The sequence below is a fragment of the Phoca vitulina genome, unplaced genomic scaffold (genome assembly GCF_004348235.1).
Source record: "Phoca vitulina isolate PV1807 unplaced genomic scaffold, GSC_HSeal_1.0 scaffold2, whole genome shotgun sequence".
Taxonomy (NCBI): Eukaryota; Metazoa; Chordata; class Mammalia; order Carnivora; family Phocidae; genus Phoca; species Phoca vitulina.
The window spans coordinates 60,886,918-60,914,799 of NW_022589705.1; the positions used below are offsets into that span (position 1 = coordinate 60,886,918).

General features: G+C 36.3%; 1 protein-coding gene across 2 annotated transcripts in view; it reads left to right on the forward strand.

Annotated features, from left to right (window-relative positions):
- Nucleotides 1-27,882, forward strand: part of EPS15 (epidermal growth factor receptor pathway substrate 15) — a 142,072-nt gene that overhangs the window by 108,604 nt on the left and 5,586 nt on the right. For both annotated transcript variants that reach the window (XM_032429233.1, XM_032429238.1), the window contains exons 16-23: nt 437-640; nt 2,643-2,759; nt 2,987-3,077; nt 5,966-6,001; nt 7,107-7,243; nt 11,394-11,460; nt 24,273-24,349; nt 26,549-26,711. In XM_032429233.1, coding sequence (XP_032285124.1) covers nt 437-640; nt 2,643-2,759; nt 2,987-3,077; nt 5,966-6,001; nt 7,107-7,243; nt 11,394-11,460; nt 24,273-24,349; nt 26,549-26,711 — 892 coding nt within the window. The remainder of the gene's footprint in view (nt 1-436; nt 641-2,642; nt 2,760-2,986; nt 3,078-5,965; nt 6,002-7,106; nt 7,244-11,393; nt 11,461-24,272; nt 24,350-26,548; nt 26,712-27,882) is intronic.

Genomic DNA, 27,882 nt, shown 5'->3' on the forward strand with positions numbered 1-27,882 from the left:
TACCTTAGTCTTCACTCCTCTCCTTCCCAATGGAAGTATGGATGGCTCCAAATCCTTGTGTGCTCTCCCTCAACTTCCTTTATGTTTCCCAAAGCTTCATCGCAAAGTCTTCTCTTGTTCTGTTACTTTGCTATCTTTTTCCCAATACCCTGATCCTTCTTCCAGTTATACCTAAAGGACACCAAAATGTAGATATTTGAATCAAAACTCTTGGAGCTTTCAAAAGATGTGCAAAAGCAAATCCATATATACTGGAATGTCAAGAGAACTTACTAGGATGGATTACTGAAATCTCTCCAAGTCATGCTGCATTCCCAGAGGATTCTCTTAATGGAAGCAAATTTATTTTTGACTGAGTCTAAGGATGTAGCTATTTTTATGTCCCGTGTCCTTCTAGTAATAAATTCTGTTCTGTATTTCTACTTTGTGTTGACAGATGCAAATGAAACTGATGGAAATGAAAGAGCTGGAGAACCGTAATAATCAGTTAAATTGGTGCAGTAGCGCACACAGCGTTCTTGTAAATGGTGCTACAGATTATTGCAGCCTCAGCACCAGCAGCAGTGAAACAGCTAACCTTAATGAGCATGCTGAAGGCCAAGGCAACCTGGAGTCAGAGCCCATACACCAGGAGTCTCCAGTGAGTCTAATAGTTCTATAATCTTCATAATCAACTTCAGAAGAAAAAAAATTGATTCAGGTCAAAGTTTTTGTTGACATCATACTTAATATAAATATGGGACCTTGCCTCATCTGAGGACAGTTGATTTTTTTTCCCCCAGAGGGAGAGAGTAGGTACTAATCCAACAGTTCTGACACTTTTAACTAGTGTAAAAATGTAATTTTAACCAATCTATTTGTTATAAAGCGTGTTTTCAAAACAGTAGCTCTATAGATAGTAACTTTTAAAACATTTATTTAAGTATTCTCACCCAATGCTGAAAGTAATTCTTTATTTCATAATGTTGAGGACATTTATTTACCAGTTATTTAGAGAGCACACAGCAGTGCTGCTATTATATGTGAGAGCCGCAGAGAAAAAAAACTGTAACCCTGCCTTTAAGCAGCATGTAGTCTAGTGGTGTAACACTGTGTGAAAGGGCTGTGATATTCAGGTAGGCCAGCTTGGAGGGGGGCTCAAGATTGTATAGAGAAAGCTTTATAAGTGAGCTTCAAAGTAAGAAATGTTAAGCAAAGAAGAAGGTGGTATATTCCTGGCAGAGGAAACGGCATTTGCATAGGTATGAGATGGGAGAAACATGCGGCACAGGGTCACAAGAAGTTCTCGAAGGATATCTTGTGATGGTGAGGGGAGTATTGGTAGGAGATGAAGCTCTCTTATAGTGGCTCTCTGCATTACCTCTTACTTAAAATATAGATGGCTGCACCCCACTACAGACTTGCTGAACTAGAGTTTCTGGGATGGTACCAGGTACATATATTTTTACAAAAAATTCTTTGGGTGATTTTGATGTGCACCTGGATAAAAATGACCACTTTTAGGTCAGAAAGGGACAGAGAGTAAGAAATTTGGATTCATTTTGAAGCATTGGGGGATTTATCTTACTGCAGTGAGTAGCCATTGAAGAATTTTAAGCAAGATGTGACCTAATTGCATTTACCTTTTAGAAAAACGTAGAAAATGAATTTGAGAGTGTGACTGGACACACAGAGATTTGTTAAGAGACTATTGGAGCGGTCTGTGTGAGATTGTTTTAGCCTAAACTTAAGCAGTAATAGGGATAATGAAGAGAAGAATACAAGTTTGAGAGATACTAAAGACATAAAATTAACAGACTTGATTTGTATTAGGTGTTGCAATCTTGGAAACATTATACAATGTTCTTTTTAAGTGCAAAAGGTTATCCTTCAAAGACATAGGATGGTATGAAATGGAGATTTCCCCTGCCACTTCTTCAGCCCTATTACCTACTGGTCTAAATCCAGAAAACAAGGGAATGCCATCGAAGGACCTTTAACCAGAAGGATCATGATCAGATTCATATTTTAGATCTATTCCTTTAGCTACTATAAGAAGGATCAGTGGGAAGGGCACATATTGGAGGCAAGAAGGCAGTTGGAAGGTTACGCTGGATCAGAATGGTGATACTGTAAATGGATGATAGTGACAGTGAGGATAGAGAGGAATGGATTTGAGAAGGAGGTAGGAGGTGAACTCAGCAAGACTTGGAGGCTAGCTGGGAGATGACCAGAGAGAAGTGATTAAGTGGTTAAGTTTTCTGGCCTGAGTGACTTTGATGCTTGATGATACCATTTTTCTAAGAAAGATTTTTTTTTTTTTAAAGATTTTATTTATTTATTTATTTGACAGAGAGAGACACAGCGAGAGAGGGAACACAAGCAGGGGGAGTGGGAGAGGGAGAAGCAGGCTTCCCGCCGAGCAGGAGCCTGATGCGGGGCTCGATCCCAGGACCCTGGGATCATGACCTGAGCCAAAGGCAGACGCTTAATGACTGAGCCACCCAGGCGCCCCTCTAAGAAAGATTTTAAGAGAAGAACTCATTTAATGAATGCATTCTGCTTGTCTTCTGTATTTTTGGCAATTTTTGGTTATCCTTTGTCAGTTTCCTCTGCCAAGTAGAAAATACATTGTTAGTCCATTTAGCATTAATATTTTGTAGGCAAGAAGTAGTCCTGAAATACTGCCTTCTGGTGTGACTGATGATAATGAAGTGGCGACAACAGCTGTTAATGAGAAAGTTTGCCCTGAATTTAATAGTGACAGACATTCAAAAGAGGTAAAAATAATTTTATATGTAACTATTCTCATTACTGGTTTTCCTAGATGGGTTATACACTGTTTTAGGCTAAGGAAAGAAAAATGCATTAAGTGAACTTTATGACTACAGAAATGTTTGTTATATTACCATCCATTGATTTTTCAAAGCATGTTATTTTATTTTAAAATGTTACATCTTAAAACTGGTTCCTAAAAGAATGCTTTTTAATTTAAAATTATTTTTAGGGAGATCCATTTAATGTAGAATCAAGTTCACTGACAGATCCAGTTGCAGATACAAACTTGGATTTTTTCCAGTCTGATCCTTTTGTTGGCAGTAAGTACTCTTATTTTTATATTATGATTTACCAAAAAAAAGTCTTTTTAATGTAACTGTATAAGAATTAGGGCTCAGTTTTGAGATCCTACTCAAAGTAGAGGGGTGTAGAGATGTGATATGCTTATATTTGCTGGAATTTGTCCTCGTCAGGCAACTAACTCCTTGGACTAAGTGACTGATTATGTCTGAGGAGCCCCTCCTGATTAAGAGCATGCTTCTTCTTCAGAATAAGGACCAAAAGAAAGATATTATGGACCAGCAGAGGAGATTAGGTACTCTTAAGTCAACCAGCAATTTTTTACTAAAGTGCCAACACCCTGCTTTTAAAACAGTGGAATCTATAGCAGTTAGAACCTAGATCCCTGCCCTTAAGGGGCCTATAGTGTTGTTGAAGAAATATAAGTGTAATAAATTGAAATACCTGATGTCAATGTAAACTATGTTAAATACCACTGGTGTCAAAGCTCTTTTTGCATTTTATTTATTTCCAGATCTATTTGTGAAACTGGTCAGTTTACAACAGTTGTATTTTTTTCTCCAAGTTTTTATTTAAATTCCAGTTAGTTAACATACAGTATAATATTAGTTTCAGGTGTAAAATTTAGTGATTCATCACTTACATACAACACCTGGTATTCATCACAAGTGCTCTCCTTAACACCTATCACTCATTGAACACTCCCCCCCCCCCCGCCCCAACCCACCTCCCCTCTCGTTACCATCAGCGTGTTCTCTATAGTTAAGAGTCTGTTTCTTGGTTTGCCTCTCTCTTTTTTCCCCCCATGATCATTTGTTTTGTTTCTTAAATTCCACATATGAGTGAAATCATATGGTATTTGTCTTTCTCTGACTTATTTCCCTTAGCATAATACTCTCTAGCTCCATCCATGTTATTGCAAATGAGATTTCATTCTTTTTGCTGGCTGAGTAATATTCCACTACATATATATACACACACATATATTACATACATACAACCCACCTCTTCTGTATCCATTCATCAGTTGATGAATATTTGGTGTGTTTCCATAATTTGGCTGTTGTAGATAATGCTGCTGTAAACATAGGGGCGCATGTATCCCTTCAGATTAGTATTTTTGTATTCCTTGGGTAAATGCCTAGTAGTGCAGTTGCTGGATCCTAGGGTAATTCTATTTTTAACTTTTTGAGGAACCTCCATACTGTTTTCCAGAGTGGCTGCACCAGTTTGCATTCCCACCAACAGTTGCAAGAGGGTCCCTTTCTCTGCATCCTTGCCAACACCTATTGTTTCTTGTGTTGTTAATTTTAGCCATTCTGACAGGTGTGAGGTGGTATCTCATTGTAGTTTTGATTTGCATTTCCCTGATGATGAGTGATGTTGAACATCTTTTTATGTGTTTTTTGGCCATCTGTATATCTTCTTTGGAAAAATGTCTATTCATGTCTTTTGCCCACTTTTTTTTTTTAAGATTTTATTTATTTGAGAGAGAGTACGAGTGGGACAAGCAGAGGGACAAGCAGACTCCCTGCTGAGCATGGAGCCCGATGCGGGGCTTGATCCAGGACCCTGATATCATGACCTGAGCCAAAGTCAGATGCTTAACTGACTGAGCCACTCAGGAATCCCTGCCCACTTTTTAATTGGATTATTTGTTTTTTGGGTATTGAGTTTTACAAGTTCTTTATATATTTTAGGTACTAACCCCTTATTTTATATGTCATTTGCAAATATCTTCTGTGGAGCATCTTTCTGTTTGCTTATTGGCCATTTGTATAACTTCTGTGGAGAAATGTTGATTCAAATAACTTGCCCTTTTTTAATTGTTAGTCTTTTTATTGTTGACTTGTAGGAGTTCTTCATATATTCTGAATACAAGTCCCTAATCAAATATATGATTTCCAAAATATTTTCTTGTATTTTGTGTTGTCTTAATTTTGATGAAGTCCAGTTTATCTATCTTTTCTTTCGTCACTTGTGCTTTTGATGTCATGTCTAAGATCCAAAGTCATGAAGATTTACTCTTAGGGATTCTTCTAAAAATTTTATAGTTTTAACTATTACATTTCAATCTTTGATCCATTTTTAGTTAATTTTGGAATATGGTATGAGATAGGGGTCCAGCTTTATTCTTTTGTATATGGATATCCAGTTGTCCCAGCACCATTTGTTGAAAAGATTATGTTTTCCCCATGGAATTGTCTTGACACTCTTGTCAAAAATCAAATGACCATAAATGTAAGGGTTTATTTCTGGACTCTTTAGTTCTAGAATTATTTATTAAAATAATTTTTTAGGCTCAGTGTCTTTGTTTCTGGAGTAGTGATGGAAATACCCATTCAGTATTCTTATGAAGAATAGAGAATCTTGTTAGTAAAATTATTGCTGTTGTGCCTGTCTTTTCCCTTCTATTTGTAACCTCAGCTTGTGATCAAGGGGTAAGTATAGTTGGCTCCAATTAAAATTTGCTTCTTTTGGGGCACCTGGGTGGCTCAGTTGGTTAAGCATCTGCCTTCCATAATCTGCTCAGGTTATGATCCCAGGGTCCTGGGATGGAGCCCCACATCGGGCTTCCCTGCTCAGTAGGAAGCCTGCTTCTCCCTCTGCCCCTCCCCCTGCTCGTGCTCTCTTTCTCTCAAATAAATAAATTAAGTCTTTAAAAAAAATCAGCAGTCATTAAAAAAATTGCTTCTTTATGAGGTATGTTGATGTTCTGCCTTTACTCTTTATTATTTTAAATGTTTCCTAAAGATGCATGGCATTTAGTGTTTTGTCTACTTTGAGGTAGAGCTAATGAAACAGACTGCTTTAAGAAACTTTGCTTCTGTTTAAAGTTACCTTTAAGTAATGGTGTCACAACAGTAAACATTATTATTGTGATTTCTGCTTATTTATTTTATCACAGGTGATCCTTTCAAGGATGATCCTTTTGGAAAAATTGGTACGTATATCATTGAGGTCCAACTTAGCTGTAATTTAATTCTGCTTAATTATAAACTTATTTTGTATTTAGAAATGAGAGATCAAAGTAAGGTAGTTATAGGAAGTGGGCTTCCTTTTTATTCAGTTTTTAAACTGATGTAAGGCACCACTAAAATGTTGTATGTGCCTGGCATTTTCAGAGAGAAAGTGGTAGATTCTTGTGAATTTGCTTAATGAACCATTAGCTTTATTTATTTATTTATTTATTTTAAGATTTTATCCATTTATTTGAGAGAGAATGAGAGAGAGGGAGCCTGAGAGGGGGGAGGGTTAGAGGGACAAGCAGACTCCCCACTGAGCAGGGAGCCCAATGCGGGCACTTGATCCTGGGACTCCAGGATCATGACCTGAGCCGAAGGCAGTCGCCCAACCGAGCCACCCAGGCACCCGTTAGCTTTATTTTTAAGAAAAATGACATTAGTGTTTATATTTTGATACTTTTAATAATACTTAGACTGATTTCTCCTTGGTAGCCAAGGATTAGATGCGTATAGTGATCTATGCTACTATAGTGTTTAGAACATTTTGTTTTCCTAAGATTAGAGCATATGAATGGGGGGAAAGGAAACATCTTAAAGAATTACTAAATGTCAGGCTTTATAAGATAGTCTTTCCCTGGGATTTTACATTAGAATAAAGCAAATCTTGTGTACCATTTGTTATGCTTCCCAAACCTGTTCCAAATAAGTTTATTAGGTGAAAGACTATCTTTTAACAAAATCACAAAGGAATTTGTGATTCCTCCTCCCCTAAAATTAGAATCACCAGCTTAGAAGAATTTTTAAAGCTGGCATACAAGTAATCTTTGTGTAATAAGTATTGGAATGATTGATTTGCTTTGGGTGAATGATGAGTAAGTAGGAAAAAGAATATGAATTAAAGCTATTTTAGGTGCAACTGTCTATATTTTTTTTATAATCAATAATCATAACGCCAAGTACCTTAATTTAGATTCTGCAGAAGTTCAAAATGTCTTTTAATTAAGGCAGTTATTGTACCTTCAGGTGATAGGAAATTTAGTGTAGTAGTTTTTAGTCTTTCATATATGTGCTGTATTTTCTTAGATCCATTTGGAGGTGATCCTTTCAAAGGTTCAGATCCATTTGCATCTGACTGTTTCTTCAAGCAGTCTTCTGCTGACCCTTTTGCCACCTCAAGTACTGACCCTTTCAGTGCAGCCAGCAATAGCAGTAATACATCGGTAAGTGGGAGGGTTAAAAACTGTTAAATGGAGAACAAGCATCCTAAGTGAGTATCTTGAAATATACAGTGTTGAAAGGATCCTCTTTTAGATTACTTCTGATGGGCTATGTAAAAATGTCAATCTCATCCAGTCCATCTAGTTTTTGGTTTTTTTTGTTTTTTTGTTCAGACTGGCATTTCACAGCTTTATCACTCCCTGTAATTGGCTGGAATAACTTATTTCATCTAAAAATCAAGTCCATCCTTAATAAGGATCAAATATTATCCCATTGGGGATATTTAAAATAAATGATTTGAAATCCATTAATAAATAAAGCTTTTCAGAAATGTGTGGTATGCATTATTGAAATAATAAAATAATAAAAATCAACCTTAAAATAGCATTGATGTTTTAGAAAGATAAAATCATTTATATTATAGACACATTTTATATATATTATATAACACATACGTGTTAATCTTGTAGAGAAATACAAATTCCTACTAAATGTCAGACTCTCTTTTGTAAATCTTCACAACCTACAAAGTAGGTGTTGGTAGCCCTATTTTAACAATAAGGACACTGGGACTTGGAAGTAACCAAGGTCATACAGCTAAGTGGCTTTAAAAAGAAAATATATTATGGCTTTTTAAACATACCCAAAATAGAGTCATATAATGAAATATTTTAAGAAACCTCCATGTATCCATTACCCAATTTAAATAATTATGAATGGTTTTGGAATTTGTTTTTATTTTTTATTTGGAGACTTATTTTTTTAAGCAGGGTGTTTCACCCAAAAAAGAACAATTGATTTGATGGGCATTTGAAGCAAAAATTTTGTCTTTTAATTCTCTTAGATTAAGAATACTCCCTTAAAAGAGGAATTGATTGTTTTAAAGTTGATAGATTTTGTATTCTTTAATTGCTTTCTTACTGTACTCAGTAAAGAGCTATTTGGCTAACAACTGGTATTTTCTATTGATGTAAAAGTGAGCAAGTGCCTCTGTAACTGAATATTTGTGGTTTCCACAGGCTACTGGATACTGTGTTTTCCTACAACACTTAGTTTGCAGTGTGGACCCATTTGCCAAATTCTTCTAAAATTGGCTGCGACCTGAATTTTTTTCCTCTTACCTTATTCTAGTCTCTTATTCTCTACTCTTATCATTAAAGAGCAAGAAAACCAAAGCAGCTCTTCCTAATTTAAAAATAAAACAGGTTTCTCCTATTCTTCTCCCCTGATGAAAATTTTCCACCATTTGCTCTATTTACTTTTTCTCTTCCCTCCCCAGTTTGTGAAAGCAATATTGCCCTTGCTGACTGCTCTTGATTTCTCCATTAAAAACAAAACAAAAAACCAAATTGGCAGTATAATAATAGCTTTGTTTATCTCATCTCTTCCATGTACCAGGCATGGTGCTAAGCTCTGTTCATGTGTTACCCATTTAATCTTCACACTATTCCTATGAAGCTCATGTTACCATCCTCATTTTTAAGATAAAGTAAATGAAGCTTAAAGAGGTTAAGTGATAGTAAGTAAGTGGTAGAACTGAATTCAAACCGTGGTCTATCTGACCAAAATCTAAGGTCTTCACCCCTATAGTCCAAGATTTAAACTTAATTCTTCCCAGCTACAGAGCCTTTGTGTTTTGTGATCTTCCTTCTTTTTAAACAGGCCTCTGATTATGTTTCTAGATCTCTCTCCCCAAAAGTCTTTCCTATTCCCTCAAGGCTAGTCTCTGCTCTCGGAGGGACATAATTTAAAAAACCAAAGTGAAACAAAACAACTGGCATTTCTTACTCTCCTAGCTAGTGTATGGTAGCATTGTGTAGCTACTAAGTCATACAGTCAACGTGGGGGATAGATGACTGATGTTGAAGAGAGAATTTCAGTGATAAATTTGGCGACCTTGTAGGAGGATTTTGGAACATTAATTCTATAAAATACCACCTGAATTGTAGTTATGAAGATTCCTTTTATGTACTAAATTGCCTAATTATCAAACTGAACATAACATAGAGTTTAATGGCCTCTTAATCCTTCATAGGCTACGCATTCATTCCATCCTGTTCCCCTTGCTGTCTCAGTGGTCTTTTAGGTGGTGGCACAGTGTATGAGGAAGGAATAGAAATTAAACCTGACACTTATGTAGGCCTGCTTTTTCTATTTTTCTCTGTGATGGCAAATAAAAATCTATAAGCTTTTGTTAAAAATCAGGCCTATTAGGTTGTTTTTCCTCTGAAAGTCAAGAGAAGAAACAATAATAGTTGGTGACTTAAGTCAGTGACTATCTCTCACACTGGTGTTTTGACTATTATATTAGGAACCATGTGACTATACAGACCACCTTCATGTTTTTCTTTGATTTCTCTTTATTCATTCAACAGATATAATAAGAATATAAGCCATTATGCTAGTTTTATAATAATATCATTGGCATCAGTTAAAATAAGTACTATCATCCTCAGTTCTAAAAACTTCATTAGTATTAATTACGTCTTTCTGTTAGTAGTTTAAATGGGTTCTCTCGCTTTTTTTTTTTTTAAGATTTTATTTATTTCAGACAGCTAGAGAGAGAGCACAAGCTGGGGGGCAGGGTGAGGGGCAAAGGGAGAAGCAGACTCCCCGCTGAGCAGGGAGCCCAACGTGGGGCTTGATCCCAGGACCCTGGCATTATGACCTGAGCTGAAGGCAGATACTTAACCGACTGAGCCACCCAGGCGTCCCTGGGTTCTCTTTTATAAAGAGAGAATGTACTACAAGTCCTGGTTAGCAATACTTTTCTCTTTTCAAATACATTTGTTTTATTTGGAAATTTATCAGTTGAGCTCTGTGATACCATTTGACATTCAATTGTAATAACCAATTTCTTAATGATTAGAAATAGAGCCTGTAATACAGATGACATTGATAGCCATGAGTCAGAGGAGATAAATGTTCCCAAACCCTTTTCATGCCCCTTTCATCTAACTGTCTGCTAAGGCTTTCATTAGCCTCTTAACAAGGGCCTGATGCCAGAAAGAGAAGGTTCACTTTTCTTCCTAGATATATAATTTGTTTGACTATGATTAAAAACCAAAATAATTTAGGAAAACAGTTCTATAGCAGGAATCTCTGGCTTCTGGTAAAGTCCTCACTCTGTAGCCACTCACCCTTGCCACTTGGTCCAGATTCTTACATGGCTTATTATTGAAAGTAGCAGGATCTTATTAGCAGAGCTCCCTCCCTTCCTCTCTCCCTTCTTTCCTCCTCCTTTTCCTCCCCTCTTCCCTCCCCACCCCCCTACCCCCGTCTTCCTCTGGTACATGTGTATGTTCCTCTGATGGGCAGAATGCTAGAATTATTTTTAGATAACTAGAAAATAAATCTAGCGTCTGATATTTAAGTACTAGGATATTTAAGAGTTAGAATAGTATGCGTCCTAAAGGCAGCATGTCATCCTGGAATAGGAGAAGGACCTTAATGGAAAATCTAGTGAAATCCAAATTAAGTCTATAGTTTATAGTTTTGTACCAGTGTTAATTCCTTAGTTTTAATAGATGTGCCATGATTATATGAGGTTATGAGGTACTAACATTAGAGGAACCTGGGTGAAGGATATATGGGAACTCTCTGTATTATCTTTACAACTGTTCTAGAAATCTAAAATTACTTCCATGTAAAAAGTTAAAACAGTGTGTATCTGTACTAGTAACAAAATTATGAAGAAAAGAAAAAAGATGAATGCCACCAAAGTCAGGGTAGTAATTACCTCTATAGAGGAGGGATGGGATTGTGTTTGGAGAGGGGCACGTGAAGACTTCTCAGGTGTTGGCAGTTTCTTGGAAGACTTCTCAGGTGTTGGCAGTTTCTTTGGAGAGGGGCACGTGAAGACTTCTCAGGTGTTGGCAGTTACATAGGAATTCATTTGATAGTTACTTGTTAAACCATATATGTTTCATATACCATTTTGAATGGATATTATATTACTCAATAAAAGATTAGAAAATGATATGTGTCATTTCAGTTTAATAAGATTGCAAATCAGTAAGGGGAAACATTTATTCCTAATGCCTTGTATTTCTTAATTAAGAGTTGGTAAAGAATATTTTCTTTGATGTGGCCATGAGGTTTCAGCTATGAAATATTGCCTCTCTTAGTCATGATTTTGTGTAATTTGTTTAGGTAGAAACATTGAAGCACAATGATCCTTTTGCTCCTGGTGGAACAGTTGTTGCAGCAAGTGATTCAGGTAAGGAAATAATTGATCAGTTTCTTTGAACAGTAAATATGACTCTTTAAGCTTCTTTTTCTGGTCTCCAAATATATTTGTCCTATTTACTTACGTAAGGCTGTAAAATTATTGCATAGTTATAGCCAATTGTAATCTACCAGTAATAATGGTGGCAAGTGTTGGCATATCACTTTCTACTTTTCTTATCATTTATTTATCTCATTTATTATTCATGTTAAAGATCTTACTAGATGGGAGTGGGAGACAGGCTTCCAGTTATGGAATGAATAAGTCATGGGAATGAAAGGTACAGCATAGGAAATACAGTCAATGGTATTATAAAATAGTGTTATATGGGGACAGATGGTAGCTGTGCTCATGGCGAGCATAGCATAACGTATAAACTTGTCAAATCACTATGTTGTACATCTGAAACTAATGTAACATTGTGTGTCAGCTATACTTCATTAAAAAAAAAACTTACTAGAATATGTACTCTAGCCAGTAAAACCAATATAATTTTTTTTTTTCCTTAATAAAAGGCAGCGTTGGCAGTTTCAAAGTCAGCAATGACTCTTATAGATCTTGGCCTAAAATTAAAAATTGCTTCCAGTAGGTAATGATAATAGCTTTACAAATAGTGGATAAGATCTTTAATAATACAGAGAAAATCGAAATGTTACTCTAGCATCCAGTCTTCATGCTTTATTTATGGCAGCTAATTTTCCATTTTATCCTTGTAAGTAATATTTCCATTTTAAAGATCAGGAAACTGAGGACCAGAACTTTAAGTAACTTGATCAAGATTATATAGTTTACTAGATTTGAACCAGGTGAAGCCAAGATTCAAAACAAAGTCTGACAGAGACTAAAAGCTTCTGCAACTTTCTCACTACTCATTTAAAAATAAAACAGACCAACTATTGTGTAGGAGAGCAGGGAATTAGAGGGAAGTGGACTCAAACCTGTAAATACCTCAAGTATCATGCTGATACAGGATTCCTTATTTTTCCAGATGAAAATAAGGTGAGTTATTCAGTACACAAATTTGCTGATGTGACAAATTTGCTGATGTGCTGAAGTTGAGGATCATGAGCATAGAGAAAGATTAGTAGAAATGCCTTCACAATTTAGATTTCTGGTATTGTACAAATTAAAACAAGATGAGATTTAGCAGTGTGTGTTGTTTTCAGGTTGAAATTTAACTTCCAAAATGAGTAACAAAAAGGAATTGAATATAAAAAGCAGATATGTAGAAAACAAGATTTAATGTAGTGCTGGGTATTGATTTAAACCAAAACTTAGAATAACAGCAAATAAGATTTCTAAAAGGCTTATTGTAGTAACAGTGGTTAAATTAATATATTTTTAAAATACATGTGCTTTTTTTAGACTCTCATTGAGCTGATGAATTAATATATAGCTAGGGATATTGTATGATTAGAAAGGATAACCTAATAAAATGAAAAGTTAATATATTTATACAGGTGACCCTTGAACGATACGGGGGTTAGGGATGCTGACCCTCCCCCCACATGCGGTTGCATATCTGCATATAACCGTTGACTCCCCAAAACCTTCACTAATATCCTACTGTTGACTGGCAGCCTTACCAATAACGTAACCAGGCAATTAACACATATTTTGTATGTTGCATATATTCTTACAATAAAGTAAGCTAGAGAAAAGAAAACGTTATTGAGAAAATCATAAGGAAAATACATTGACAGTACTGTGCTGCATTTATTGAAAAAATCTGCATATTAGTGAATCCACACACTTCACACCCATGTTGTTCAAGGGTCAACTGTAATTAACTCTTGACTGAAATGGTAATTGCCATGAAGTTCATTAAAGCTGCAAAAATTTAAAGGAAAGGGAGATCACCTCCATTTAGGGTAAGTCATGAATGGTTTCAAAGCAGAAGGTAACTTTTGTTGTGCAACCATCACAAATCCAGTTTATCTACTTTTTCTTTTTTTGCCTATGCTTTTAGTGTCATTCCAAAAAAGTATAGCTAAATCCAATATCATGAGGGTTTTCCCCATGTTTTCTTCTTCTAAGAGTTTTATAGCTTTAGCTCTTACATTTAGGTCTTTGATGCATTTTGAGTTAATTTTTGTATTTGTTATAAGAGTCTGACTTCATTCTTTTAGAGTGGATTTTCAATTTTCCCAGTACCATTTGTTGAAAGGACTTGACCTTTCCCCATTGAATGGTCTTGGTATCGTTGTAGAAAATCATTTGACTGGGGCGCCTGGGTGGCTCAGTCGTTAAGCGTCTGCCTTCGGCTCAGGTCATGATCCCAGTGTCCTGGGATCGAGCCCCACATCGGGCTCTCTGCTCCGCGGGAAGCCTGCTTCTCCCTCTCCCATTCCCCCTGCTTGTGTTCCTTCTCTCGCTGTGTCTCTCTCTGTCAAATAAATAAATAAATTCTTTAAAAAAAAAAAAAAGAAAGAAAATCATTTGACTGTATATGCAAGGGTTTATTTCTGGACTCACTCTTCTGTTCTGCTGGTGTAAATGTCTATCTTTGATACCTGTAACTTTGTTGTTCTTTTTCGGGTTCCCTTGAGATTCCATATGAATTTTAGTATGAATGTTCTATTTCTGCAAAAAAATGTCATTGGGATTTTGATACGGATTGCTTTGAATCTGTAGATTGCTTTGGTTAGTATTAACATCTTAACATTTTCCAATCCATGAAGTGGGCTGTCTTTCCATTTAATTGTATCTTCTTTAATTTCTTTCAGAATGTTTTATAGTTGTCAGCATACATGCCTTCCTTAGTTAATTCTTGCGTATTTTATTCTTTTTCATGCTATTGTAAATGAAATTGTTACCATCTTAATTTCCTTTTCAGATTGTTCATTGTTAATATATAGACATGCTACTGATTTTTGTGCATTGATTTTGTATCCTGCTACTTTGCTGTTTATTCTAAACAGGTGTTTTTGTGGAATTTCCGGGTTTTCTACATGTGAGGTCATGTTGTATGCAACAGAGATAATTTTACTTCTTTCTTTCCAATTTGAATGCCTTTTTTTTTCCTTGCCTAGTTACCCTGGGTAGGACTTCTGTGATGAATTGAAGTAGTGAAAGTGGGCGTCCTTGTCTTGTTACTGATTTTAGAGAAAAAATTTCAATCTCTCACCATTGAATAAGATGTTCACTGTTGGCTTTTCATATGTGGCTTTTACTATGTTGAAGTAGTTTCTTTTTCTAGTTTGCCAAGTGTTTTTATCATGAAAGGATGTTGAATTTTGTCAGACGCTTTTTCTGCATCAATTAAGAGGATAATGTGGGTTTTTTTTTTTCCTTTATTCTGTTAATGGGGTGTATTATATTGATTGATTTTCATATGTTAAACCATCCTTACATACAAATGAGCACCTGTATCTTCCTAGTCTGCCATTTAGCTTGCATCTTGATTTGAATGAGAATCTTAGAAGCAAAAACTTTTTTAAAAAAGATTTATTTATTTGAGAGAGAGGTGTGCATGCACATGCACAAGTGGGGGAGGGGCAGAGGGAGAGAATCTTCTAGCGGACTCCCTGCTGAGTGGAGCCCCATGTGGGGCTCAGTCTCACGACCCTGAGATCATGACCTGAGCTGAAACCAAGAGTTGGTCACTCAACCAACTGAGCCACCCAGGCGCCCCCCAAAAACTCTTTTGAATTGGATGGGCTACGTATTAGTGTGTCTGGGGCAGAGTTACACAGACCTTCCACAGATTCAGAAATACCAGAGGTCTGAACTTTCTTCTTCTTCTTTTTTTTTTAAGCCATACACATAAGGTCATCCAAACTTCGTTTTTGCATTTTCCTCATTTAATCTTCACAGTGGTTATAGAGACAGGTACCGTTCGTTCTCATTTTAAGGATGAGAAAAATGAGACTTAGGTCAAGCAATTTGCCCAAGGCTGTAGTAGTTTTTGCCATGCTCAGTGTCCAATCCATGTCTTATTTCAGAGCTCATTCTATAGTCACTTCATTATGGTGCCTCTGCCTTATCTTCTCATCCAATCCTGACAATATAAAAATGGTAGTAAGGCGATGCCACAGATTTTTTTTTCTGTCAAACTTAATATTGCTGCCTTTTTTAGAGCTGCAAAGAATCTTACACATGCTATGGGCCAGAGTTTTCATATTATTTTTCACAAAACTAGCTTCCAGAGAGGTCTTCAGAGAGTTGGCAAATTATTGTTTCATATTTTTTAAGTGTCTTTAAATTTTTAAAAACTGCAATTTAATTAAATGTATGCATTCATAAATGTTACAAACCATATTAACATATTGTAGTGCATTGGTGCTTTAAAGTACTGTCAGGTTAAGTGGTTTTTGTGCAAACCTCTGGATAAAAATTATTTTAAACTACTCAGATTGCAAGACTCTTGTTTAAAAATGTGTATAACTACTTCTTTGGGTGAATTGTTTTTCAAATAGAGCAATCAAAACCAACCGCAGAAATAAGTTCAAATCCTGACTTTAAACATTTGTGTTAATAAAAATTGCTTTGTTTTCACTGTCATTGTGATAAGTAAATAATATAAATTCGAACTTAAGATGATTTTAGAGTTAAGGTGCCTAGGTGGCTCAGTCTGTTGGGCAGCTGGCTCTTGGTTTCAGCTCAGGTCATGATCTCAGGGTCCTGGGATCAAGCCCTGTGTTGGGCTCCATGTTCAGCAGGGAGTCTGCTTGAGGATTCTCTCTCTCCCTCTCCCTTTGCCCCTCTCCCCAGCTCTCTCTCTTAAATAAATCTTAAAATGATTTTAGAGTTAATTTTTAAAATCCCATTTATTTGTTTCATATATTGGAATTTCATTTAAGATTTGAAAACTGTTATCAAGCCTGATTTCCTAATATATGAAAGGAAAAGCTAAGCCCCAGAGGCACTTACCAGTTTGCTTCTCAATCCATGCCCATTGATTTTCCTCTGTGTTATCCTGCCTCTTCACTTATCTACTATGTAAGTGAGAAAAAACAAAAAGAAAAAAAGAAATCCTTGGGAACCCAAAATTTCATAAAGGGTACTGGGAGTATAGGGAATATAATCAGATGAAAAATGTTAAAAAATTAAAGCATTTTAGTAAGAAACTTGTAGAAGATCCATGAAAGGCTCTTGGGGATTGGTGGAGATAATTCAACCTTACTATGCTCTTATTTCAAAAATAATTAGGAGTGGGTAATTTGAAACAATCACAAGCAGTAACTTTGGAAATCATCAAGTATAGTAGGTTTTTGGTCTGAAGACCCCTTTACACTTTTAAAAATTAATGAAGACCCTCAAAGAGGGTTATATCTATCAGTATTTACCATATTAGAAATTGAAACTAAGAAACTAAAAATTTTTTAAGTCGGGGCGCCTGGGTGGCTCAGTCCTTAAGCGTCTGCCTTCGGCTCAGGTCATGATCTCAGGGTCCTGGGATCGAGCCCCACATCGGGCTCTCTGCTCCGCGGGAAGCCTGCTTCTCCCTCTCCCACTCCCCCGCTTGTGTTCCCTTTCTCGCTGTGGGTCTCTCTCTGTCAAATAAATAAAATCTTTAAAAAAAAAAAATTTTTTTTAAGTCAAAGGCAATGATAATAAACCCATTACATATAAACATAAATAACATATTTCTTTAAGAAAAATAACTCCAAACCAAAAAAAAAAAAAAATTGTGACAAGAGTAGCATTATTCATACATTTTTGCAAAGCTCTTTAAATGTGTGCCTTATAAAAAAGAAGATAGCTGGATTCTCATATCTACTTCTGCATTCAATCTCTTGCACTGTATTGTTTTGCTTGAAGTATGTGAAATGAAAAAGATCTGCTCTCACACAGATATGTAGTAGAGGGGTATTTCAGTAACCTTTTTAGGTAATTTTGGATATTCTTCTTTGATACTATACCAAATTTCAACATATTTTAGTTTCTTTAAAGTTAGTTGCAATGTGGTACATGAAACCATATCAGTGACCTTTTCATGCTCTCTTACATTAAAATCCATTGGTTTTTCTTGCACTTTGAATGAATTTTTTACCTATATATGATTTTGTAATTTGCATTGATCATTTTGGAAATATTGGTTCACTGCTGATACATTTCATTATAAATATTTTAAAAATTATATTTATTAATATCACCATCCATCTTATCAGAGTCTTTAAATACTGGTATAGTGTTAAGATTATGGGACAGATACAGCTTTCTAAGATTCTGATTTTTACTTGAAAGCTTGAATTTTTACCACCCGCAACAAATACTATCAGTTGTTTTCTTTAAAGTGACAGCCTCACTGTTTGTTTTGGAGGAAATGTTGCCAAATACCCAAATCTGAATAACCATTGTTTAGCTGTTACTTCTTTCAAGTAAAAAGGGCATTCCATGAAAAAAGCAGCTAGTTCAACTTGTTTTGCACACCATCATGCAAGTGCTTTTCCTCCAGATAACTATCATACTTTCCTACTCAACAGAAGTGCTTTGTGTGTATTTCCCATTTGTTACTCAGAATTTTAAAAAGATGTGTACCTAGAGGCACCTGGGTGGCTCAGTAGGTTAAGCATCCATCGTTGGTTTCAGTTCAGATCGTGATCCTTAGGGTCATGAAATCAAGCCCCAAGTTGGGCTCTGCGCTCAGTGCAATCTGCTTGAGATTCTCTCTCCCTCTCTTTCTGCTCTCTCCATTTGTGTTCTCTTTCTCTCTAAAATAAATAAATAAATCTTAAAGAAAAAAAGATGTGTACCTAAGGATCATGACTTATTAAAACTAATAATTTTTATCGATTCATCAAGGACAGACATTTTTTTTTTTAAGATTTTATTTATTTATTTGACACAGAGAGAGAGAGACAGACCGTGACAGAGGGAACACAAGCAGGGGGAGTGGGAGAGGGAGAAGCAAGCTTCCTGCAGAGCAGGGAGCCCGATGCGGGGCTTGATCCCAGGACCCTGGGATCATGACCTGAGCCGAAGGCAGACGCTTAACCGATGAGCCACCCAGGCACCCCAAGGACAGACATTTTTAAACACAACTGGCCTTTTTTCCCCCCTGCCAAGTTTGTGATGCCCTGCCCTGATTCGCTGTAAGACACTAGCAGTTCTATCTACATTGTTGCAAATATTAACACATTAAGAAATATAAATAACATCTTAATATTCAAAATAATTTTGACCTTACAGATCTCCATAAAGAGGTCTTGGGGACCTCCAGGTCCATGGACCACACCTTGAGAACTTCTGATCTAATACGAACTAAAAGATTTTTCCTGTTGCCCTGGTCTCTGTTCCCTCAGGACAGCTTGCTCCCAGGAGGTATCTGGGACAGATATCTCCTTTTATTCAAACAAAACAGGATCAAGAGAATAATCTCAATGTCCTGGAGAAAAAACTGAAGAGTGGAGGCTATCTTTTTAGGTTATGTATTAATTAGCCTAGTGCTTCTGCTCTTCTCACACTACACACTTTTTATGGTAGTGATGTCTAGTTCTGTGCCTTCAACTACAACCTGTTTCTTAATGACTTCTTGATTTAGTCTTCCAGTGTTGAACTCTCTCCTGAACCTCCAGTACCTTCAGGTTATCTGCTGGATATTTCCCCTTAGGTGCCAAGCTCAACAGTGCTTAAAATTGAAATAATCATCTTTTCCAGTTAGTCTCTCCTTTAAAGTATTAGTATTTCTACTTTCTGTATTAATGATACTATTAGCCAATCATCTTAGACTTCTTCTCTGCCATACCTCACCTCCAATAAATTGCCAAGTTCTGTTGTTTTACCCCCAAATAGACCCTGGTTGTTCCTTCTTATACTCAGTTTTGTTTGGACCCTCATTTTGTTTTATCTGGACTGTGATATTAAATTGCCTTCATTCTCTTTACCTGCCAATCTGTCATCTACATGACTGCCAGAATTGTCTTTTTTAACATTTCATCATGTTACTAACCACAAATCTAAGTCGCTAGCCCTGAGTTCCACACATATGTGTGTGTATAATTTTTTATTTATATTAGTTAATATAATGTTTAATATATATTTATATTATATGTATATATATTTAATGGTCTTTTACTTAATGTGTCACAGGTATATGTCTGAAAGTAAAGTTGTCCACCTGATGAAATAAAAAACATTACTAAACATCTTCTGGACATTCCATCCCTGTTAATAGTATTACCATCTACTCAGTTGCCCAAGCAGAGATTTGGGAGTCATCTTAAGTTGTATTCCTACTTTCCCACCCCAGAGCTTCTGGGACATAGCAGAGTCTCATCAGTTGAATGCTGAAGAAATGAATAAATGATTTGTCTCAAATCTGCTACATTATCATAAGATTTTGAATTGAATGGAAGCATAAACAGTCTAGAGGGGGCTTGTCATCATTAGGACATGGGTGTTTGAAGCCAACAGCCTGAACTTACTCAGATAAAATGCTAATTCCTTAGGTTTTCTTACTCTCCGTGTCCTAAACAATAAAATGAGGTTAATAATTATACTTCATGGGTTTGTTTGGTAGATTAAATGAGATAATGTATGTTAAAGTATTTATTGTGGTACCTATCACAGTAAATGGTAGCTGCTATTACTATTATTACTACTATTTTTTAGTTTAATGGTTTCTAAATCCTGACTAATGTTACTTGGAATATACTCTTTGATAGTTCCAAGTCAAATAGGGATGAGAGAGAGAAAATGAGAATGAGAATTGTTGCCAACTCTCTTTTCCTGGAAAGGATTCTTTCCAGTCTAAGATTGTTTTCTCTTCTTTGTTTTTAAATCCTTTTGTTTGTGAAATGAAAGATGGACTCCTTTTTTAAGTTAAGCAAATCTCTGTATGTTGTTGTTTTCTCTATGTGTGTTGGTTTTAATATATTTATTTAGTTTACTAAAAATAAAATCCCAACATCTGGAAACCACTGAGACTCAGAGAGGTGGCATTACACACCCAAGGTCACAAACAGGACTTTTGTCCTCTTACACTCCAATACACTCCACTTCTTTTTCACCAAGAAATAAAGTGTTTAGCCAGAAAAAAAGATTAATCCCGCAGAACAGGAAAAATAGAAGCTTTCAAAATAAACTAAAAACCTAAGGGTAAATTTTTGTTCTTAAAAATTAAATGATAAATCACCCCTACTTCTAAAATTTGGTGATTATGATAGAGATAGAAGGACATCAGATATTTTTAATATTTTGACTCACAGTGGGGTCTTTTTAGCATTTACTCCTTGTGAGTAGACACGTTGCAGACTAAAAGAATACTAAAGAAAGCAAATGCAGGTTACTCAGTTTCTACATATACTTTATTTTGTCTTGTAAGAGTTCTTTTTCCACTTCATTATAGATGGGATTAGTTCTGGTGCCAGAAGATTTTTTGCATGGAATATTTTACTAACTCCTAACTGAGGAAATGAGAAGTCTTTCCAACTCTTAATTAAAGCTTTATAACATCCTGAGGATTTAGAGGGGAACTTGTGGTCTCCCCAGAGCATCTTTGACTCTAGAGGTAGTAAAATGCCACGTAGGTCTTCATTTTTACAGGCAATGACTCAGGCTAAGCATACAGATGTTCATATGTTTTATTATTCTTAGCCTCTGCCTTCTCTCATGTTTCTTCTCTAATTTTCTCTATTTCTACAAACCACAGGCCATGACTGTCTCTTCAAGGCCACTTATTTTTTGCCTGGAAAAATGTGTGTGCATGAGCAGGTGTGTATTTGTATATTTGTGTATAGTGTGTATATGTTTCTCTCTTCTCCCACCTCCTTTCTGTCCACAAGAAAGTAAAACCCTTTTTGGAAAGTCTTCTTGGCCTCTTTCACATAAATCTAGCTGTTGCTTTTCCTTTACTCTCTTTGAACTTTAATACTTACTGTGTAGCAGTTGTATACATATGTATCACTCAAACCATGAGTTCCTTGGAGGTAGGTGTTGTGTCTTATTCCCCTCTAAATCCCCAGTACCTATGATGCTTAGTAAATGTGAGTGGATGAGTGGGTCAGTGAGTGAGTGAGTGAATGATTTGGAGACCAGCTTGAGAAAATGGATTCTTTATTAATGACCAACACCTCAGATTATTCATTGAGTATCTCTTAAAGGTTTTCTGAGTTTGAACTTGATTATCTGATGACTTGTGCATGGGTCATGGAAAAAAAAAAATTTCTTCCTTTTCCCAGGATTCTCTGGTTAGATACCTGTTCTTGGTTATTATTTGTGAGCCTTAAAACTGGTTTCCCTTATTCCTTGTTGGTCAGCTGGTTATGCTAAGAAGTATTATGGTATCTGTTTGGAAGATCCTTAATAAGTAGACAGTTTCTGTCCCCCTTTTCTCTCAGTATTTTCAGTGAATATGAGCATCTTCTATTTATCAGACCTTTTTCTAGGCCTTGACGATACAGTAGTGAACAAAGCGAAGTTCTCGTCTTTATAGGGTTTATATGGGGAAGATAGGCAATAAACAAATATGTAATATGTCAAGTACTGATGAATGCTATGAATTAAATCGGGATAAGGGGATTAAAAATGATATGCCTAAAATGTAGCTTTAAAGGAAAAAAATACCGGGAAAAAAAGCTGTTAAAGAAGCATGCTAAAATAATTGATAAGGGTTATTTCTGATAATGAAATTATAGATGATTTTTTAAATTATGCTTTTATGTAATTTTCTGAAGTGTTCATCGCCTTTATTCTTGGGGAGGAGAGGGTGCCAGTGAGATCACATTTGCATTTAAAGCCTCATTCTGATGGTGTATAGCTTCTGTGTGATCAAGAGGAAGAAAGCCACCTACTGATTCCTCTCTGAATATTTCTGGGAATCTGCAGCACATGGTCTGGAAAAGTTCATACCCAGTGAGTCCTTCCAGTCTCTGGACAGGCCTCTACTTCGTATCAGTCATGATCAATATCTGAGGAGGTGGTTGCCAAAGTCTTAATTCCCCAATTTGGGCAAAAGTCCTTTGTCATTCATCCAGGACACATTCCCCACTGTTTGGACCAATGCCAAATAGGTCGTTTTTTTCTGATGAAGAAAGTGTAGAAAAACTCTAGTAAAACTATAAGTAGCATATTCTTTATATACAAATGTCATGTATTTTATTAATGTATTTCACAGTGTATACTTAACATTTCAGTCAAACTTGACCTAACTCAACACTGTTGCCATGAGCGTTATAACTTCTTATAAAGGCTGTGGCAGAGAAAAAGCATGAAGCAGATTTTTTAGTTCCTTCCGGTGAAAGGAGCCAACTCCTTTTCCCTCATCACCTTTCTACCAGTCAGGAGAACATCTGCACCCTGGTTGTGCCTCAGCTGCTTGTGGCATCAGGAATTACAAGGCGCAGAGAAGGAGAAAGAAAGGAAAGCCTAGAACAACACCCATGACTAGGCTGGGCCCCAGGCTGTGGGACTTAGATATGTAGTTATAAAAAAGCATCTTTTATGGCTAATGCCGTAGAATTTCTTGTAACTCTGGACTTTCAACATCCTCTTCAGGCTCAGAGTTGTTGGTCTACCTCTAAAGGGCTAATTTTCTTTATGCTTCTTCCCACTCTCTTTACCTGCTTCCTCCACCTCATGACTGTCTTGGTGACAAAGCAAGCAAAAGTAATATATACCTTCTTGCCCTTCTTCAGTTTATGTCCATGGTATACTGATTTTTAGAGGTAAAGACACACTTTACATATTTAAATGGGTATGTGGGCACACTTTTGTTTTAAGACTGATTTGATGTAAAGATGACGATTTGAGGGAGAACAGGGAAAAATTTTCAGTGCCTCTTTGCTCTTTCTTACCCTGTCTCTTGCAGTTCTCTTTCCCTTCCTTCCTTTGTTTCTTTCTATTTTCCTATATCAAGTAACAATTCCTATAAACATTCTTTGGCTTTATTGGTAGCCTTTATGCCTAAATAGGTGAAACCTATCTCAAAGTAGATCCGTTCATTCCAGCCAAAAATGTTAATCCATTTGGTAAGTGCAGTGTGATGGAACAGATAACTTCTCATGCCTGGGAGCAGGTTAAATAATTACTTTTGCAGTTACTGTTCCCTCTGCCTGGAATATCTTTATCTTTCCCACCTCAATCTATTCCTTATTTAAAAGACCTAGCTCAAATGTAATAGTTTCTTTGATACTTTTTCTGATTCTCCCAGTTAGTGACTCCTACTGTGGGGTTTTCATACCTCTCTAATAGCTCATTTAAGATTGTTTTATTATTGTTTTTTACATGTGTCTCATTAGACCGTGAGATTTGGGGGGTAGGAACTGTATTTTCTTATTTTCTTAGATCTGATATTCAAGAAATGTTTTTGACCATTCTTCTTGGATAAGCCTTATTCACTGTTTTTAAGGACTTTACAATCTAATGTGATATATCAATCACAGATAATCATAGTACAAACTAGAATGCAGTCACTGCCACAAAGAAGAAAGAAATCACTGCTTGCTATGGGAATTAGAGGTTTTCCCAGGCTTAGTGGATGAGGTGACATTTAAAATGCACCCTGAAGGATAAGTGTGAAATGTGGAATTAATGGAATCTACCTTCTCTTACTTCCTGATAGCTTTATTAGAAATAGTTTCAGTGCATGGGAACTATATTATTTGACATGTATTCCAAAGCCTTAAACCTAGAGTTAGTTTTCTTGTTTTTCATCTGAAATAATTCATCAGTTGATTTATACAAAAGAGTGTATTGTGTGTGTGTCGGGGGGTAGGTATCAATTTGTTCACTGGATTTAAGTCATAAATTCAGGAATGATATTTAGGATTAGATCTTTTTCATCTGTCTGAACGTTAACCAACCAAAAAAGGACATGAAATTTTGATGCCTATTGCACTGATTTTCTTTATTCATTTTAGCCACAGATCCCTTTGCTTCTGTTTTTGGAAGTGAATCATTTGAAGATGGATTTGCTGACTTCAGCACATTGTCAAAGGTAATCTGCAGTGATTAGTGGGAAGGTGAAATATACTGTGTTTCCACCAATGGAGCAGTCCTTCCTTCCAATTATGTAACCCTGTCACAGACATCTCAACTTGATTTCAATGTTGATTTCAGATAGAAATGATAGATGTAATTCAAGTAGACATATTTCCATACATAAGGACTACAGTGATGGTACAGGTAATTATAATTTTCTACTGACAGGTTAACTCAACAACTTCATTTTAAGAGTCTTCTGCCTTTTTAAACATATTTCTTCCAGTTGAACTAATTTATCCCCTGTTGACTGGGTCAATAGATGTAAAATTTGGGCATTCATGCCATCTTCTCTGCATTGATTACTTCATTTTGTGTTCTGAGGCTGTTAGGGTTAGTATTTTTTTTTTTTTAAGATTTTATTTATTTATTTGACAGAGACAGAGAGAGGGAACACAAGCAGGGGGAGTGGGAGAGGGAGAAGCAGGCCTCCCGTGGAGCAGGGAGCCCGATGCGGGGCTCAGTCCCAGGACCCTGGGATCATGACCTGAGCCGAAGGCAGACGCTTAACTGACGGAGCCACTCAGGCGCCCCAGTTAAGGTTAGTATTAAGATAATGAATACACATAGTCATGTGTATTCCACTATATGTCCACTATCTATTTTCCAGTGTAGCTGTACGATTGATTCAGACCAAAAGAGTAAAATTAGAGTATATGTGAAATTGTCTATATCATCAGTTCTCAGCTGGATTTATTTTCCCTCCACCCTCACCCTCAATTATTTGGCATTGTCTAAAGACCTTTTTGGGGCGCCTGGGTGGCTCAGATGGTTAAGCGTCTGCCTTCGGCTCAGGTCATGATCCCAGGGTCCTGGGATCGAGTCCCGCATTGGGCTCCCTGCTCCTAGGGAGCCTGCTTCTCCCTCTGCTTCTCTCTCTCTGTCTCTCATGAATAAATAAATAAAATCTATAAAAATAAATAAATAAAGACATTTTTGGTTGTCACAACTGGGAAGGGGGACTATTCATATCTAGTAGATAGAGACCAGGGGTGCTGTTAAACATCCTACAACACAGTATCCAGCTCCCCACAACACAGGATTACATCCAGCCCACAATGTAAGTAGTACTGTAGAGAAACACTGGCCTAAAGAGATCTAAAGTCACAATGTCTGGGGCGCCTGGATGGCTCAGTAGGTTAAGCGGCTGCCTTCGGCTCAGGTCATGATCCTGGGGTCCTGGGATCGAGCCCCATGTCCGGCTCCCTGCTCAGCAGAGAGCCTGCCCTGCTTCTCCCTCTCCCTCTGCCTGCCACTCTGCCTACTTGTGCTCTCTCTGTCAAATAAATAAATAAAATCTTAAAAAATAAATAAATAAAATCTTTTAAAAAAATAAATCACAATGTCTGATTCATTATAGAAAAGTTAATTTCTCATTATTAGAAAGGCAGAGTCTTCAGACCCCCATTAAGACTTGTTACTCTAGGGGCGCCTGGGTGGCTCAGTTGATTAGGCATCTGCCTTCGGCTGGGGTCACAATCCCAGGATCTTGTTATTGAGCCCTGTGTTAGGCTCCCTGCTCAGTGGGGAGCCTGCTTCTCTCTCTCCTTCTGCCTGCTGTTCCCCCTGCTTGTGTCCTCTCTCTCTGTCTCTCTGTCAGATAAATAAAATCTTTAAAAAAATAAATAAAATTTTTAAAAAAGACTTATTCCATGGGATTAATTTGCTTTTAGAAATTGACTTTCATGTTGTCTTTAATGTTTTTCAAGATGCCATTTTCTTTGTCATTAGTATTAAATCTTTCCTATATTTAAGTGCATTGGGAAGTGTGGAATCAGTATCTTTTTTCTTTGATTATCATTTGGATCAGATACTCATTTGAAGAAAAACATATAGTCCCTTTAAAATGGACCTCAGGTGGTTTTGTACTGCCTAAAGCTTGAAAAACTTTTAATCCAGAGTTGGCTTGTTTTGGTATGATCTGTTGCTTTAGTAAGTAATGATGTTATAATCACTACTCATATAGAATAGTTTTTTAAAATATTTCTCCCTTTTGGCTCCAAATGCAAAGGTTAACATGTCAGTGCTCTCAGAATTGAAATAAATAAAGCTGCATAATACTGAAGATCATTATTCTAAATGTTACATGACCATATATATTTTTTGGTTGGTATAATTTATATAACCATATATACACATTTCTTTTCAAACAAAGGTCAACAACGAAGATCCTTTTAGTTCAGCCACATCGAGCTCTGTCAACAATGTGGTCATTAAAAACAATGTGCTTGAGGAAACATCAGTCAAAAGTGAAGATGTACCCCCAGCACTGCCACCAAAGATTGGAACTCCAACAAGACCCTGCCCACCACCACCTGGTATGAGAGTTGGTATCTTTCCTAAATCAGCTGAGATGCTTTTTCTCTTTCTGAAGAATATTGGTGTGAGCCTTACAGACTTAAATAAAGGGCTTTCAACAAAACAAGTCAAAAACCATGGCAGAAGCCTGCTACTGTCATCTGTTCTGACCTCAGTACAGAATGACAGACATGTGCCTAAAAGGCCAGCATGTGTAACGTGAACCCCTTTTCTGGCAAGAGCTCATTTCTTTTTAATTCATTTTAGAGAGGGCAGTAAATGAAAAGAGGACAATATCAGTGAAATAGCTTGCTTTCTGGAAACTCATTGATTACCATTTGCACAACAGTTTCCTTCATTTTGGTACTTTAAATTAATTTCTGTAAGAAAAGATTAATTTGAAGTCCCGTTCTTTTCCTGACCAATGTGAAGTCTTCCTTAAATCTTTTAATGTGAAAATATATGGCCTTTTTGGTGTCCAGAATTCAGCAACATAGCAATTTAAAAGAAAGTATTGTTTTTCTTGAAGGAAAATAATATTTTACTTACCTAATAAGAGACTCTTTTATTTTATAAAAGTAATTTTTTTGTCCAGGAACAAATTCTTAATGCTTTTAGTGTTTTGTTTTTAACAAAGATAATAAAGTTCACAAGAAGTGGCTAACAGGGCAATCCCCTGAGTAGGTGTAGTACTGCTAGGCTGTTCTGTGAGAAGATACGTCTGATACATGGTTATTTTAATAATCATGTATCATTCCTTGGTAAATTTTTAGCCACAGTAGTTACAGATTTTTATGCTTGCCTTTCATAATAACCTCCCTGTGGTATTTCTTGGGCAGATAATTTTTCTCTTTTTTACTTAAAGTGTACAATTGTTAATACTCAATTATCTGTTGAAAAATCAGGTAAACAAATTGACTTCTATCTTTTAAGGAAAAGTAGCCTATATCATATATTGCTAGAGGCTAAGGTTGTCAGAATATATTAAAAAACAAATGAGCCAACAAACAATCTAACTAAAAAATGGGCAGAAGATCTGTGATTCATCAGTCTTACACAATTCACAGCGCTCACCATAGCACACACACACAAAAAAAGGGCAGAAGACATGAACAGACATTTCTCCAAAAAAGCATACAAATGGCCAACAGACACATGAAAAGATGCTCAACATTACTTATCATCAGGGAA